We start from the raw sequence: 17,400 nt of genomic DNA on the forward strand, positions 1-17,400 counted from the left end.
AGATGGAGCTCTGAGTGACATGACCCAGTTTAAGAGATCCCAGCTCAGTCAGACTAGATGACCTTTAAAGGTCTCTTCCAACCCAAACCATTATAGGATTTTACTTAGTTTTTGTTTAAAAGCACCAAGACTGGAGATTAATATGTGGGGAGGCCACCTGATGTCTTTATCTGACAAGAGGATTGATCCCTTGCATATCTATTTCACCTGAAGTTTCTTGATATCTTACCTGCAGAAGTTCCTTGGCAGATCCTCGCCTGTCCACATCCATCTCCAGGCAGCAGTTAAGAAAGTCTCGGAACACAGCTGAGAGTCGCTCTGGGTTCTGCAGCTCTGGTGTCCCGTTTGTAGCTATCAGATACAATGCCTGGAGACAAAGAAAAAAGAAGACAGTTTCATTCATACCCAGAAATACTCACAGAGACCCAATTTTTAAGCTCCAATCTCCACTGGCAGTTTCTTCCCTGGCAGAGGGTTGGATATAACAACAACAACAACACCACAAAAAAATCCACAAACCCAAAAATCACAGCTATTCCAATATCAAAATGATCTTGCTTTGACAGCTGATTTCATTGGCTGACTTAGTCAGAACTACATCAGCACATTTTACTTCTCCAAGTACTGACACATTTTAAAGAGTCAGTGTGGTCTAAATATATTATTTCAAAGGATTATTACATCAAATGCATCTCTGCAGTGCTCACTGGTCCTTAAAATATGTCTTCCATAAAACAAAATTCATCAATTTTTTTTCTCTATTCTTGATAAAAATGGTTACTGGATTAAAAAAAAAAAAATCCATCAGCTTATTCCATGGATAAAAAAACAAGAAACATTTGGAGTCTCAAGTTCAACAGACATGTCAAGTTGCATGCACAAATATATTATGATGAAAAGACATAATTGGGCAGACAGGACTCACCTTCAACTATCTTTCAGCAGTCTATAAATTCCAAATCAGCTTCACTTATATGGTAAAACTTTTAATCGTCTCATCAGAAAAAGGAGTAATTCCATCCCTATGGTAACCCTCCACTAATTTTAATACTTAAATAAATGCATTAATGATATCCCCCTCCCAGAAACTGCAAGTCAGGAAAGGTTTTGGCAGCTGGAATGCTGAAGGCTTGGTGACATGGAGAAAGTGGCTTGGGCTATGAAAGAAATATATTCAGTATATATTACAAGAAGTCCAACAACTAGTGTGCAGTATCAGCTCAAATTTTTTTGCTGTAAAAAACAGTCTTGCTTTATAAGCTTTTCTGTTTAAAGGCAGCTGAGACCTCTTACACAAATCTCAAGAATATCTGACTGTGAATTTGGTCAGAAACAGGAAATCCAGTTATCTTTCTAACAGCTGACATAAGGCTTCTTGAGGAGCTCTAATAAACATTAGACTAAGGAAGCAAATTTTCAGCATCCAGATCAATAATGCTAATTATTATCACCTGCTTTTGCTGCCTCATACAAGGCAACTGCATTTTTTGCAAGTGAAATATGGTTTCACAGGAATCAGAAACAAAACTGTGATCTGTAAAGGTTGCTGCTGATACAACACAGTTGTAGTGACAGAGGCTTAATGCCACCCTGCCAGCTACAGTGCACTCTGCTTATTCAGCACCACTGTGAATTGAAACCTGTTTCTTTCTTATCCACCCTCACAAGGTGACACAGTACGCAACACTCCACATGTGTGCCATGGAACCAAAAACCCCAGGGAACCTATCAAACCAAAGGAAGTCTTCCAAGAAAACTCAGGAACCTATTTCAAGAAGAGTGAAAGACTTATATAATTGAAAGAGTGAAATTTGTATAATTGATGTATCCTTTTCTCAAGCAGCTGGCAGGTACGTCCTGACCCTTCTGTAATTTCTTCTGTCAGTCTGCAATACATAGTCTGGGTGCCACAAACCAGAGAAAGCACAACCTTACAGCATGGACAAAGCTAAAGATCATGTTCTATTTTAATTCTAGACTTAACAAAAAATATGCATGTATACGTATAGGTAAAAATTAATTATCTTATAAACTTCTGCAGGAATTAAATGTGCAGCATATTGTTTTAGTTGTCCGTCATGAGGTTTTATCCTGGTATACATTCCTCCACTACTACACACTCATTTGGTGTAAGAACTGGCCATTTCATTTTAAGACATTAGGATAAAACTGAAAACTTCAAAGTACACTAGTTTACTAAGATTATCTGTGCTAAAAGATACTTTTAGAAATGTGTTTGCTAATAAATAATTATGGCATTACTAGAAGCAGTGATCCTTCCTGGAAGGTTCAGGTAATCAATCAGCACTGGCCTGAGACTGAAGAGAGTTTTGTGCCTGCAGGTATAGCAGCTCCAATGCTTATCATAAAAATTCCCCAGCTGGAGAAGCGTAGCACTTGAAAGTTTTGTCATTCAGAGATACAGCTCAAAGAGAGTTCAAAAATGGCATGAGAAATTTCAAGCACTGCTGAAGGCCAAAGTGGAAAGTTTCTGCACAGGTACATGCCACCGCCTCTGAGGTTTTCACAGTGATGCAATCAAAGCTACAGCAGATGCTGATGTGCTGTAGGAACAGTTTTAGAAGTGGGCCTTTGTAGAACTAGTTAGAGCTGATGTGAATGGGATTTTATCTCATGGAGGACTAAATATGGCACAGATTAGAAAGACAGCAGTATCTGATATTTCACCCTACCCTGAGAGGATTTTCATTAAGGTAAGGAGGCTCTCCTTCCACCATTTCTATTGCCATGATCCCAAGTGACCAGATGTCCACTTTGGGGCCATATGCTTTTCTTGTTACAACTTCTGGTGCCATCCAGTAAGGAGTCCCCACCATTGTGCTCCGTTTACTCTGCTCAGGGGTGATCTGAGCACAGAAGCCAAAATCAGCTGAGGAGAAAAACAAATACTGTTAAAGCCAGCTTGAATAACAAAATCAAGCAAAAGAACCCCCATTTTAAGCCTGAGAATTCACTGTGGAATCTAGCAGGAAAAGCAGCCATCCTGTGTTTCCTCAGGGCTGTAGCCAAGGTAATATGGAATTGGCCACTTAAAGAAACCCTCAAGTTTCATCCACTCGCTTTTACTTAATCACTTGAAACTTTAGACTGTAACTCCCTCCACTCTGGAAGGGTCATACACAAAGCAAAGCTATTCTTGACACCCTGTTTCTCTCTAGACCTCTCTGCACACAGCTGTGCCCTCACAGCAGGGGTCCAGGCACTCCCACCAGCACCGCTTTTGGAGAACTGACCATCACTCAAAAGCAATCCCACACCCCACCATCCAGGAATGCTGCACTTGACTAAGAATACGTACTCAATTTAACAGATCCATCCATCCCAAGAAGAATATTGTCACTTTTGATGTCTCTGTGGATCACTTGGTTGGAATGAAGGAAATCCAGGGCTTGTAGGCACTGATAAGAGAAAAAAGAAATGTAAGGGTAAAAATTCATGACATGATTTTATGACACAAGAAAGGAATGGCTCTACGAGGTTTCCCTTCTAGGGGCATGGTGAGGAATGGCAGAACACGTTGCAGACGAGAAGAGCTTGGCGCTCCAACACTGTTAAAGTCATGTCTTTCTAGGGGAAGGCACATACCAACTTTTGAAAGGTAAACATCAATTATTGCTACAGACTGTACCCTGCAAATGCAGACAGAATGACTGCTGCTGCAGTGGATCTGCTCTTTCTTTTCCATATAATAACAACACCACAGAAACAGAAACATCACCTTGTCTGTGCAAACAGAAGCACAAGTGGGATCCCTCACCTCCCGACAGACAGCAGCTATCTGTCCTTCATCCATACATGTCTCGGTGACAACATCGGTTAAAGAGCCTCCAGCCAAGTATTCCATCACCACCCACAGTTCATCACCAACAAGGTAGCTGAAAGGAGAAAACAATGCTGTGGAGATGAATGTGCATACCTAAACTAATGAATAACTATAACATAAAACTGATTCTTGTATCCAGGTCATTTTAAATGAAGACAGAATAAAATGAAAAGGACATTCCTTCTAGGCTATATAGTTCTCGGAATCTGCACAGTATACATGAGAAAGACATATCCATGAAAAAGGACTTAGGTGACAAGCAAGTGAAGAATGCACTTTAGTAAGATAACCAAGCAAAGGTAAATCTGGAGCCAGGACACATTCCACCAGCTGGTTCATCATCTTAACTCATGAATTCCACCATTAACACCAGGAACGAGGCAACATAACTTCCAAAGTTATCCATGGGAGGAGGGTATGCACCACTGAGGACAGAAGTTGGTCAAATGTTTGGAAAATCTTGCAGAATATACATTCAGAAACAGGAAAGACCATTAAAAAACTGTCAAATTAGCTGTTTCTGGGAACAAGAACTTACTCTTCCTGGCATCCTCAGCAATGGAAAATAGTGGAAACAGGCCAAAGGAAAGAATTTCTAGGACGGTTTGTCAGCACTTTGCATAAGACACAGAAAATCTAATCAACTTTAAAAAAAACAAACCTCCAAAACAACAACACAGCTTGGAACATGGAGCTGACAGACTTATTTTAGGAAGATACGGCTGATCCTGGTTTTTGAAAACAGACTTCAAACTATGTATGCCAGAAAAGACTAATGCAGAGCCAATGCAATCTCTTCCCATCCACTGGAGAAGAGTAGAGAAACAACAAAGAGCTCCATGTTCTGCAGTGATCAAAGGGTTTTTTTAGCCTTTGGCCTGCAGTGTGTAAACAAACATTCACATGATAATACCAGAACAACTCACCTGTCTAAATAGTTAACAATATTAGGATTCTTATTTTCCCTCATGACCAGGATTTCATTGATAATTAGTTCCTTTTTGGGCTGCTGCTGGAGATTCATTTGCTTTATGGCCACCTAAAATGACATTAAAAGCCATTAACCTGAGTAGTCTGTTGCACAAGATCAGAATGAACATGTAGTGGACAACTACATGATTTTTGATTGTATCACCTGCTATTGCTTGCATAACAAAGCAAACACAGACATACGTTACAGACGTTGCTCCATGACAAAAATAACAATCCTAGCACTTCCCAAATTCTGAAATTTTGATTTGCTCATCTAAAGAACACTCTTTAACACGGTTCACATTTCCAGTTGTCAGGGTCTAAAAAGAAATAATCCATGTGCTGGTATTTTATGGATATGCCCAGGGTTTTAAGGAAGGCTTACAGGGCTTTTAGACCCCTTGGAGACCCCAATTTAAATGTGGTTACCAAATGCAGCATGGCAGGTGTATAAGGAACTACCAGTAAGGTTCAGATCCAAATATCTGCTGAGATCCAGAAATGAGAATTAAGGAATCTGAAGCTGGAGCCCCAAAGAGAGCAGGATTCTCTGACACATGACCTTGTCTGTTTTTTACTAATATGATCACTGTAATAGCCTGTCACTGAGACCAGACCAAAACACAACTTCTTACCAGCTGCAGTAGGACTGAAACACAAAACTGAGTCCAATACATAATTTCTCATTAATTATGTTCTGCATTATACTTTAAGATAAAACACATGATGGAACAAATGGCAAATAGTGTAACTGTTCAAACTTGGGATTATGATAAATTGGGCCTGAATGATGACAGCTGACTTCAGCTCATGGATGCCTTAACAGATTTAGTAATTAAGACTGAGACCATGTCTTTCTCTTGACAGATACGACTGCCCTCCTTTTTTCTGGCAGTTCTATGGACAAAGTCTTTCTGAAATCAAGCAATGTAACAAAGCTATTTATTCCTCACAGCAACAGGAGAATCTGTGACCACCTCTAGTGTTTTCCCACAGCTTCTAGTTACAATAGATGTTTTGATTTTACAAGTTGCATTGCTAACCAGTCTGTGGCCACATGCACAGGCAGATTTAGTGGTATAAATATACAGAGTTAAACTGTGTATCTAGACCAACATTCTCTGAAGGGCACAACTTGATGCACAATGGGGAACAGAGACAGAACAATTTCTAAACCAGTACATTTATGCTGGCAATAAAAATTATCTACTTTTTATCAGCACAAAAGCTTGTTGGGATTTCTTGGCAGATTACTTTCCATCAAAAAAAAACATTCAGGAATAATGTAACATGGTACCAGGGTGGGATCAACAATACTGTGGAGAGCACCAACTTGTTCTGAAGACAGAGTAAGTAAAAAAATTAATCTCTTAAAATTTGCTATGGGTGAAGCATCCAGCCAAGCACAGAGACCACCAAGGCTCTTATTGATTCTAGGAATTCACACCTTTTCAGGCATTTATGAAAACCTCAGATCCAGTGTTGCTGGAAAGCATATGGCCACAGTAACTATTCAGTTACCGAGGCACAGAACCACACTGCCCTTAAAGACCTTTCACTTAAAAGCTGAAGACAGCAGATGATGGATTTTGCCAGCTGACATTGGCCCAGGCTTCAGAGAAACAGCCTTTGCAGGAAAGCTCTACTGGCCACCCAAAGCTCCAGCCACAGCCCACACCAGAGGTGTAAGCTACTGGTACAGCTACAGTTTTGGTGGTACGCAGTGTACTCTAATGCAGAATCTGCTGGGATTCTTGACACTTACCTCTTGTCCTGTGGCAATGTCAATTGCTGTATAAACAGTTCCTGAAGCCCTAGAAACAAGACAGCAGGAGAAACTGAGAAACACTTTAGTCCCTGGAAGTGAAAGCCAGCCCAGGCAAGAGAGCTCTGCTGCCTGGAGTGTTTATATGGGTTTACCCACTCCTCAGCCAACAGCATGGCACACCACCAGTCCTCTGACATGCAGGGTGTCCAAGAGAAAATAGTATGTTTAATTATTTTCCATTTTGCTGTGTTGAATTTAGTTTCTTCCCCCCTTTTTCTCTGTGTCTCTATGAATGTGTTTTTTTCCATGAAATGTAACACACTATCCAGTTGGGCCTTCTCACACCTTTAAATTGAATTCATCTGCCAATCTCAGGCAATGTCACGCAGTCACTCTGAGAATCTTGAACATATGACAACCATTTGAGGAAAAGATCTAAATACAACTTTCTCCAGCATGCAAGTAAACAATTTTCCAGCCATCCTGCAAGGTCACAGCTACAGCAGGTTAAGGCATCTATTATTTCACACACAAACTGGGAAGGACTCAGAACAGAGGATACTTAGAGAGCTTCTCTGTGTGTCAAGAACCATAGGCAGCTGCTTCTGTTGAGTGCACCTAACACATGAAGGACTCTTCATGGTATCCATGTGTTGCTTTTGTGGCAAACATAGGTAGTGTTGTAGAGCCACCAGAAATAAATGCTGTACCCATTTGCAGACTAGACAGGGTGGTGTTTGGTTTGCCATCTGCCTTTCCTTCAAAGATGTTCTTCCCCACAATGATGTGAAGGGCTGAAAAGGCCCCAGGCAGAGGCAATTCCTTTGGGTTTCAAAGCAACTAGGGGCTTGAAAACTCTTCCTTCTGAGCTTAACCACAGCTTTACACTGCCATCATTTAAGAAGCCCATGTCAGCAGGGGCAGTGAGGCATTTGAGGGTCAGGGAGGGAATTCTCACAAGCAGGAATGTGCATCCAGCAAGTCTATCAGCGACTTGAAGTGCCAAAATCGGTTGTCTCCTTTTCACATGATCCCCTGGTTTGTTTGTTTACCTGCAGGCTGAAATATTTCAGAAGCAGTTTAATTCAACAGAGCCCTTATGTCTGCATTGAGAGCAATATTCTCATTGGGCATGCTATGCATTCTTCTAATATAAAGGCAAATACATTTTCCTATGACTAACTGACAAGATTAATCCAATTTGTTTTCATAAGAAATCAACAACATTTATTCAGAATTGCTAACACTGTGACGATTCTCCTGAGCAAACTCATATCAGGCTTTATTTCAAAACAGCTGCTGAAACTAAAATGCTTTTGGAATGCTCCAGGCCACCTGTAAAGAGTTTAGATGAAGGTAATTTAAGTAAAGCTGTGAATTAATTGCAGAGGCTTTGTGATTTTGCATTACAAACTTTTACTTCTAAGTAACTAATTTCTGATCAGTAACTTTTAATCAGTTCTGCAGCACCTTGCCTTTACTGCAGTTAGTCAAGTGCGAGGACTCACCATTAAATCTGCATCACCGTGATGCAGTGTGTACTAACCTCATGGCTCCGTACTAATTTGTCTTGCTAAAAGAGCTAACACTGCTTGAGTGAACACAAGGTCTTTATCAAGTGCTAGTTAGAACTAAGTTTCCTCTGGTGTCATCTACATTTTCAGTCCCCAGCTGGAGACAGGTGGCAAAACAGGGACTCACCACTGGCCTGTTCTGCAGCACAGGCCTGCTGACTACTCTTCACTGCAAAGTGGCAGTAAAACCATCACAGTATTTATTAACTTCCCAGCTGTATGAAGCCATGAAGTGCAATGTGCTGTACAAATTGCTTTTCCTTACATAAGCAGCTGCACCGTGTCTGCAGTTCTCTGAGCAGCCATACCTCTCCCTGCCTTGCAGTGCTCTCATTAGCAGCTACTGAAAACCTGATCATTTCCAACACTACAACACTTGCCTTTGGCATAGCTGTACCAACTCATTGCAGAGATGGCAGCTCAGGAACTGGCACCTGCATTAACTGAGCACATCAGCACCTGCCAAGGCAGTGCCACAGCCCAGCATTGCTGCAGACACCCAAACCCCTGTCATGCAGCACTTTGGGTGCTCCTGATCCTCCTGTTTGATTACCTTTCTGATGATCTTTCTCTTTAGGATCTTTTCCTATCACAGTAAATTTGCCTGCAGTATTAGAGGCACGAGTTAGTTATAGCACCACACTCACTCCTCTTCAAGGAGGCTATGCAATCTTCAGGCTGTACTATAAGCTGGAGGAAATCCATTTAGATACCCTTTTAGGCCACATACCAGCTACTTGTTTTTGCACCAGATGTCAAGGCACCATTGTATAAGCTCACTCCTAGAACTATCAAAATAAAATACTGTGAGGGTGATGGTCACATTCTCACAGTGACAGCAATAATCTGCTTCACACACGTTTATTCGGCTCTCACTTGTTCATCTGACACTTCTCTTCTAAGAGACAGGCACAGCTTGAAGTATCCACTGACATTTTACAAATCACAGTAAGAACAAAACCTTCAGATAGAAAGCAAGTTGGAATTTGAGAAAAAAGGGTTTTTATACAATGAATGGAGCATAAACATCTTCCCACAAGGGCCCTACCTACCAAACCAGAGAGATCTAAGATAAAACCTGCCAGAGAAAGAGCATGAGTGTTTCAGCCTTTCTGCAGGACATTAACTAGTCTAGGTTAGCAACAAGCTACGCTGAGCTCAGACCTCACAGTTAAGGCAGAAAAGTATCTCCTGATGCCAGTGAACAGCTTCTGTCCTACATTGATAGCAGTGTCCTGGTGCTACACAGATGGTGCCAGTCCTCCTGGAACAACAACACTGCCAAGGAAACACTAATGTTGCAGGCGGTACATACTTAAAATGTGAGTCAGATACCTAATTTTGAGGTAAGTTCTTTTGTTCTTGCCTCCTCACATAGGAAATATTACAAATTGATCCAATTTACATTAAACAAAGCTGAGTTTCAAAAGGGAATGGCTTGGGTGATTATTTTCAATAAATGCCTAGAACCTGCAGCCATGAGGTAGATGATGTATTTTCCTCTGAAGTGCACTAGCACTGTCTATTACTGAATTTTTGGGTTTTACAACCCCTGCTAGAAAAAAGAGCTTGTTATTTAATCTCTGGCTTCAGTTTCTAAACTATGTGGTTATAAGCCTGACCACTGAATATTGTTTAAAGCAAATATTTGAACTAAATGTTATTGATAGCTGTCAGCTATCAGGTGGTTAGTTACTCTTTAAGGTAATATTTTTTCTCCTTTCTTGAGATGGTCATATTATTTTCAGACATACAAAAATGATTTCTTCTAAGAAAATAAGCAAACAAGAGCCACACACCTGAGGGACAGGAGATCTTTCAGGCCCTGCTCCTTGCTGCAGATAAGATACTGTCAGCATCAAGTTGTCTTTGATGATTACTTTTGACCACTATTATAAATTCTGACCAGTACTGAGAGACAGGAGGATCGAAACCTGATAATATCTGAATACGTTTGGAGCTTGCCTATCTTCATGCTTGATATTACACCAGCAAAATACCTGGCCCATGGTTTTGCACAAGTAACTGGGATATGACTTACCCTTGGCCAATTTTTTCAAATCGAGTGTATTTCTTCTTAGGATCTCCCACACTCACAATGCTCCCTGAAAGAAACAAAATGCAAGATTCTCACTTCAAAATAAAGATTCCACCTTCCAGCAGATCTGAAATGCAGCCCTGCTGTCTGGGGCTTTGAGCCATTTGTGGTCAGTTGCGTAACAACAACAGAGGCATCACAGATGGCCTCCACAAACTGATTTTCTACAGTCCTTTAGGGTTACCTAGACAGGAAACTAAACACAAGGATAAACATTCAGAACAGAGATGAGAAAATAAGAGGCGCCAATGCAAGTGTTTCCCTACAAACATTACGAAGAGCTGGAACAACAGTGTATTTTCTTGGAAGTAAACACTCTGTGATTCAACAAAGTTGAAATACATAATACGTATGAAAATAAATAATATGTATGAAGATTAAATGTACCTTGTTTTCACTTTTTTACGAACAGGTGCCATTTTTGGAAGAGTATCGCAACTGTTTCCAGGAGAGGAGGAGATCATCTCAACCTTTCAGCAGTTTGCCAAAAGAACGCCTTTATGTTTGCATTGAACAACATCTCATGTTACAATCAAGAATGATGAGATTTCAGAACCAGGGCCCCCATCACTGGTTTCTAGGCTAAGTTCTGAAGACACCCCTGCCCTGAACCATTTCAAGAACCACACTACTGTTTTTCAATGTGACATGGACCCGTCACTCACACTGGACTTGCCCTCTCATGACCACACATGCTGTTTTCCTCAAACCAGCAGGATGGGTAACAAGGACAGCAATGCTCCTGGGGTGCTGGTGTGACACAGACAGCTGCCCAAAGGGATGCTGGTCCTGAGCACAGCTGATACGATGCCGAAGTCAGACTAAACAAGAAGCTGCTGCCTCCTGGAAACTCCATGCTACAGCAGTGGGATGGTCAAGCTCCACAGTGTGAGCAGGAGGTTTAAACCTTCTCATCTCCTATCCCTCCTTCTAGTCAGTTATAAGGGAGCCCCAGAGTCCTCTAGTCATGCTCTTCTCTACTGAAGAGTTATTTTGTAGTGAAGACCTGCTCTAGAGAAGCAGAATGAGCTTTGTTTTATGCCATGCGTTTCAGTGAGATGAAACTATGAAAAGTTAACCAGGTTCTGAAGGTGTTACATCCTGAGTTTGGGTTCCTGACACTCCAGTCCATCTGACTCTTGCAGGTTGGAACAGCAGGGCAGGACCACTTCAGGCCACTTGAGACTGTTGTGAGCATCCCAGGCTCACCCTGTCATCAGCCCTGGCTGGTGTTCCTGGAGCAGTGGGTGAGGGGAGGGAGCATGCAGGGAAAAGAAGACCTCTTCTACTGCAGCTCCCATTAACACTCTTGCCAAGGACTGCAAAATTGCTTTAGCAGGGAGTGTACCAGACGGTGCTGACACCCTGTCTTCTTGCTGTGCTAGCAGGCACAGGATTCCTGGATAGGCATCCAGTCAAATGGTCATCTGGATGCTAAAGACCTCTCTGCTCCATAAAAATGGCCTGGACAGGGCAAAAAGGTGTTTGTGACTACTAAGAGGGAATGGTGCATCATCTAGTTTTATTTTGGATGCACAGGTAAATAAATATGTGTTTGTATTTGTAATACAGGGATACAGCCAGATCAGTCAAAGAAAATATGCTGCAGATCACTGAAGTCTTTCCTTCTGAACTCGTCTTCTTAAACTATTTCTGTGATGTATGTTCCAACGTAAGTCCTTAGAAAACATTTGCATTGAGCCACCATCTTAGGCTTCATTGTCTGCATTCTATCAAGGAAACTACCAGACCAGAAAAAACAGTACTGTTTCTTTAATTAAGCCTTTGGCTTTGAGTCGATCGGATTTTGGCTCTTTCATTAGACACAAACAAAATATCCTAATTACTGCTTTCTTTCCTTCCCATCAGATTCCTGGCATCTCCAAATGGGCAAGAAGGTGTCAAGCAGGGCAAGGTTTAACTTTAGCTTTCAGTGGCATGAACTCCACAATGGGTGACAGGGCCAGACTGTCCCATATGGGACTGTCTCACACCCTGTGGCTCAAAGCCCCATGAGCTCTGCAGCAGTAAATCAATCACTGCTCTAATTCTGCGCTGGGCTGGACAACAGGAACACTGTGCTGCCAGTGCCTGGCTAGGTGCTATTTTCAGCAAGTTAATGGAACCGCGTATCTATTAGAACACACACTAGAAGTTCATTCACTTCAGAAAAGAATACAGAGAAGGAGAAAGATTTTTTAAAATTATTTTCCTAATTTGCCACTAATTTTGAAGTTCAGATTTCCAGAGTTTTTCCTCAAGACTTGATAAGCTGCTTTCCCAAGGCAGTTGCTTATGGCTGGTTCCCTGTGCTTAAGCCAATGGACATCAAACATTACAGCATTAAAATCAACAAAGTGACAGGTACACAGCTCCCACTCAGAAAAGCACTGCCTGCTCTGGACAAAAGATAAACCTATCAGCTATTCTGATGTCTTTAAGCAGTTTATTTAATCAAGTCCTAAATTAAGTGCATAAGAAAGGTGAATTGGGCCAGCTCTGTTTTACAGTTATCAGTGGAACATAGTCATGATTTAATTACAGACAGAATTTTATCTGATCTTATCTCAATATTACAGGCTTTACTCACTAATAAAACTCTAAAGCTCTAAAAGAAGTCAAGTTATTTCAAGCAAAAAAAAATTATGAAGGCAATTTTGGATAAAAGAGGTCAAGGAACATCTTCTAAAAAGTAGCATAGAAACAGTTGTGGGGGAAGTAAGCAAGGTGGAGCAGTCATGAGAGTTAAAATAGAACAAGCACCACACTGCTTAAATATAATTAGTTTAAGATTCTAATAAAAAAGCATCATGCCTGTTTTCAGATAGCTTTATGAAAGCACAAAAGTTTTTTCATTGCCCACATCACAGTTTGCCCAAGGCAGACATTCAGACCTTGCTCACTTGGTAGCAAATTGTTAAGAAAGAAAAAGCAGGAAAGCATGTAACATTTCGAAGCTATAATCCCCAAAAACTCCAGGGCTCAGTCCCAACTTGGCATATACAGCAGCTTGAATAAATGATAGACATACTTGAGCTCATGGATGCAGGATACCTGTAGATCTCATGGGAGAAGCCTGCCTCAAACATTTAGCATCAGTTGAAGAAGCAGAATTTCTCTCTATATAAGCTGACATGTCTGCAGGTAACCACCTGCTCTGGAATTTATTTCATTGTGCCCTCAGTTAAAGCTGTTGAATTTATCTCTTGGATACTCCCTAATGTCAATGAGGTTCATGTCAACCTGGTAAGGATGCAGAAAACTCTAGGCAAGCAGCTGAAATCTCACAGCTAAGGAAGGCTGTGCAGTCACAGCAGCCATCAGTGCCACGGCAGGTATGACAAGAATGTTGAGCAATGGCAACCACTGAGAGAAAGCCACAGCCAAACAGCACCCTATTACAAGCACTTGCCAGTGATAGTAAAAGGTTCTAAAATCTTAGAAAATTCGGAGACTTAGAAAGAAAGTTAGGTTTGGAAAGCCCTGGGAAAAGTAGGCCCTGGGAAATGTTAGGCCTTGTGCTTGCTAAAGATCAGGTCAAACTGCACCTGTGTAGTCAGTATATGATAAATGATACAACTGTTAGATGTGATTAGATATAATTATAGTTTAAAGAACATGAGGAACAATGTTAGGGGGCTAGGGGGGATCACGAGAAATCCATGCTTGGGTAAAAACAATGCTTACAATAGAACAATGTAAGTTTAATAATGAATATGTAAGTTGTATAATGATAGAGTATAAAACATGTTCAACTCAAAACCAAATCGGGTCAGATTTGGGTATGTGTACCCCTGACATCCAGAGCTCTTCAATAAAGCACCTTCATATAATCATTCGTGATTATGTGTGTTCCTCAACACTAACACCACCATTAAGGACATTACTGGCTTTGTGATCTGACAGAAGGAGGTGTAGATCAATCTGGTTTTTTTACTAACAGTTAATGGTAGACACAGAGTATCCTGGGCTTTGTTCTGAATGAAACCATTTAATCTGAGAACACTGCACTGGCGGCTGTCACATGCAAGAAGCAAATTAAATTTGTTGCACTGCAGAATCATGAAGGGCTTGAGGTGCTTCAATAGAGTATGATCTGCACAGCGGCTGAGCCAGTGGTTGGAGTTCTAATTATATTAACTGGCTGAGAATTAGCCATGAAAAAGTGCCATGTCATCTGATACAGCAGATGTTCCTTTCAAAGGAGAAGTCACCAACAAAATTGTACAATTATTACAAAACAAACTGTAGAAGTAGGAGGAGCAATAACAGTTATGAAAAGGACAGAAGAATACCTGGAAGATATGTAACTGTCTCAAGGAGAGTTCATTGAGGCTGAAGAAACCAGCTTCGTGCTGCAGATGTTGACTGGTAAAAAACCCCACACCAATAAAAAACCTCCCACAAACAAAAACCCAAAAACCCAACAGATTTTTGCAAAGTATTTTGACTCCAACGACTCGTGAGAAGTTAGGAGTCTGAAGAGAATTTAGGAACCCAAACATTTTGTTCCATTTGGCCATTAGTACACAGGAGTTCCCTATGTCATTCACTAGGTCACAGCCTTTTCCTCAACAAGAAACAATCTCTGCTTTTGCCTTTAGCACAGAAGGAAGCTCAGGCAAATCCAACCCAGTCCCAGCTGCCCTCAGAGGCAGCAGGAACACCCCAAGTGTTCTCTTGCTGCCTCAAAGCACAACAGTTTCTGCCAGGAGCTGTAAATGACTCTGTGACAGTAAACTGAGAGAAACATTTGGTACAGCTAATGCTGATGCATGCAGGAAATACACTGCTCTAGCAAACTTGAAATACTCAATACATACTCAGTTTCTCTAGGATCTCCTCATCTGTCATCTTGGATTTTTTTCGCTGCCGGTCTGTGTTTCTGTACAGAGTGTTTGTGTTTGAGTTTTCAGGCTGGGGAGTGGTGGCTTCTTTAGCTGGTGCTGGTGCAGCGGCAGGTTCAATAACAGAGCGTGTGTAGATCTGTGACAAGAAATTTTTTTGTGTCAGAAAGGTGGCTGGCAGAGATGCCTCTGAGATCATATTTCAAGTACAAACCCTTACGAAGATCGTGTCAGCCACATCCAGGACTTTAAAACTGATTTTGCTGTCCACTTCTCAAACTGAACAAGCAAAAATGAAAGGTTACAAGTTCATGGCCAGTTTCGTGCTCAATTTTAATGGATTTTCTGATACAGTTCATGGAGAGGGGCAGGTATCTCCAGAAGACAGTGTGTCCTATGCATCTTGCTAGGATACAAACAGCATTTTTAGACTGCTATCCCTGCTGACAGGGAGCCTGTACAGCTGGAAAAAGTGTCTCATTTTCACACTACTAACATTAAAGGACATGCCCTTCCCTGATACAAGAAGAAAGCCATGACCGCCACCAAAATCCCAGGATACTGACGATGAAAGTGAAAGTTCAAACCCGATTTTCCCAGTGTCAGTGGCTGAAGTGAAGCTCTTTGTCATGACAGGACTTCCTGCCAAGCACCTTCAGCCCCAACCAGCAAGTGCTGTCTGATCAGAAACCTGCAGCTCTGCACTGCACCAAACACAGACCTAATCAAATCTGGCACTTACTGATTTTGTGTGTTCAGGCCGTGGGGCGATAACAGGTGGAGGTTCATTGTCATCTTCCTCCTCTTCATCATCTTCATCCTCTTCTTCAGACACAGAGGGAGCCAGAGGAGGTTCTGATGCTGTTTTTGTGCTCTGTGGACAGACAGTACTGTGAGTGACAGTCTCCATCCTGCAACTTTGAAGCTTTGATAGCTACCTACAGCCTTAGTCTTCCTAGATGTTAGAGACCAATGTAGACATGCACATGCTCCTATGGGCCTAAGTTCTAAGTTAAACTCAGCACAACACTTAAAGGTTTAGGTGCATTGAACTCCACTAGTCTCAGCTGCTGCTTGGAGGCAGGGGGTTATATCATGTCATCCCAAAAGTGCTGGTGAAACACACACAAAAAAAAAAGCCTCGTGAAGTGTTTACCAGCTTCAAAGCTGGCTACAACAGGCCACTTAGAGAACTGAAGCAAATCAAAGGCACCATTCAACATACTCACACGACTGTCACTCTCTTTAAAATGCCACCCCTTTGGTCCAGTAGAAATACCAGTAAGTGAAGTCCACAGCAAACAGGGAGACCTGAGCCAGTAATTTTGGAAAGCTGTCATGCTGACTGTCTCACTACTGCCCCTGTCTGCTAGACAAAAATACTACAGCATATGCCAAGGTGTCCATACCCACTGGAAGAGCTACTGGAAAGGCTTACTCTGCTCTGGTGAGCACCACACCTCCTCTGAGAAGTGTGTTTTATTAAAGATAAAGGAAGTGGCACTGATTGAAAATCTACAGTGTGAATATTCAAAGATGATTTTCATTTTATTATACACAGTTGGCTGTGTAATCACAAACCTCACATGAAGCTGCTTAAGAGTTTAAAAGAAAAGCCAAATCCCCATTCAGTAACTTGCTATTTAATTCACTAACAATAATTCTAATAGATTTGGTCAGTATTAATGTGTATTTCACTCCTATATCTCTGGGATTGCTGTTGCAATCCAGCATTAATTAGAGTGGATGGTTATTTAAAACTTTACTTCAATGGTTCCAGCAAATTAAATATCAATTATAACCTTATTTATATTCAATTATATATCCAGCTGTACTAAGGAGAAATCATGAAACTTGATAGAAATGGGACTCTAAATTTTTAAAACTACATTAAAATGGGCTTATTAGGCAGTGCTGTATATTGTTGTGAATGATATACACCATGGTTAAAACCAGCCAGCAATCTTCTGTCTGCTAAACCAGACTTTCATGTTTTAACAAAGATCTCAAATGGAAAATCATAAATCAGCCAGGGAAAGCTCATGGCTTGCTCCACAATTCTTAAACACTAGGAACATCAAAGGTTACTTTACCACTCACCGATGGATGGGCTTCTATGTATCCATGGGCACTTTTATCTGCAATGAGCAAAGGAGAATGAACCAGATGCCATTAGAAAGAAATCCGGCCTGTTTTGGAAAAGCCCATAGAACAAGTCAAACCAAATAGAGAATGTTTTTCTTTCACACCATCCCTTCAGGAGCAACAGCAAGGAAGAGAACAGGACAAAATTCCAG

The 17,400-nt window shown here is 41.3% G+C and overlaps 1 protein-coding gene across 7 annotated transcripts in view; it reads right to left on the reverse strand.

Moving 5' to 3' along the window:
* The window catches only part of PAK3 (p21 (RAC1) activated kinase 3), a 139,418-nt gene that overhangs the window by 9,948 nt on the left and 112,070 nt on the right, over positions 1–17,400 (reverse strand). For all 7 annotated transcript variants that reach the window (XR_009278522.1, XM_058847650.1, XM_058847648.1 and 4 more), the window contains 10 exons: positions 17,204–17,241; positions 15,846–15,977; positions 15,080–15,242; positions 10,200–10,263; positions 6,582–6,630; positions 4,771–4,883; positions 3,779–3,896; positions 3,320–3,419; positions 2,694–2,890; positions 230–367 (listed from right to left, as the gene is read on the reverse strand). Coding sequence is in view for 6 of the 7 variants with exons in the window: in XM_058847650.1 (XP_058703633.1) it covers positions 230–367; positions 2,694–2,890; positions 3,320–3,419; positions 3,779–3,896; positions 4,771–4,883; positions 6,582–6,630; positions 10,200–10,263; positions 15,080–15,242; positions 15,846–15,977; positions 17,204–17,241 (1,112 nt within the window). In the remaining variant the exon portion in view is untranslated. The remainder of the gene's footprint in view (positions 1–229; positions 368–2,693; positions 2,891–3,319; positions 3,420–3,778; positions 3,897–4,770; positions 4,884–6,581; positions 6,631–10,199; positions 10,264–15,079; positions 15,243–15,845; positions 15,978–17,203; positions 17,242–17,400) is intronic.

This window comes from Poecile atricapillus, chromosome 12 (assembly GCF_030490865.1).
Source record: "Poecile atricapillus isolate bPoeAtr1 chromosome 12, bPoeAtr1.hap1, whole genome shotgun sequence".
Taxonomy (NCBI): Eukaryota; Metazoa; Chordata; class Aves; order Passeriformes; family Paridae; genus Poecile; species Poecile atricapillus.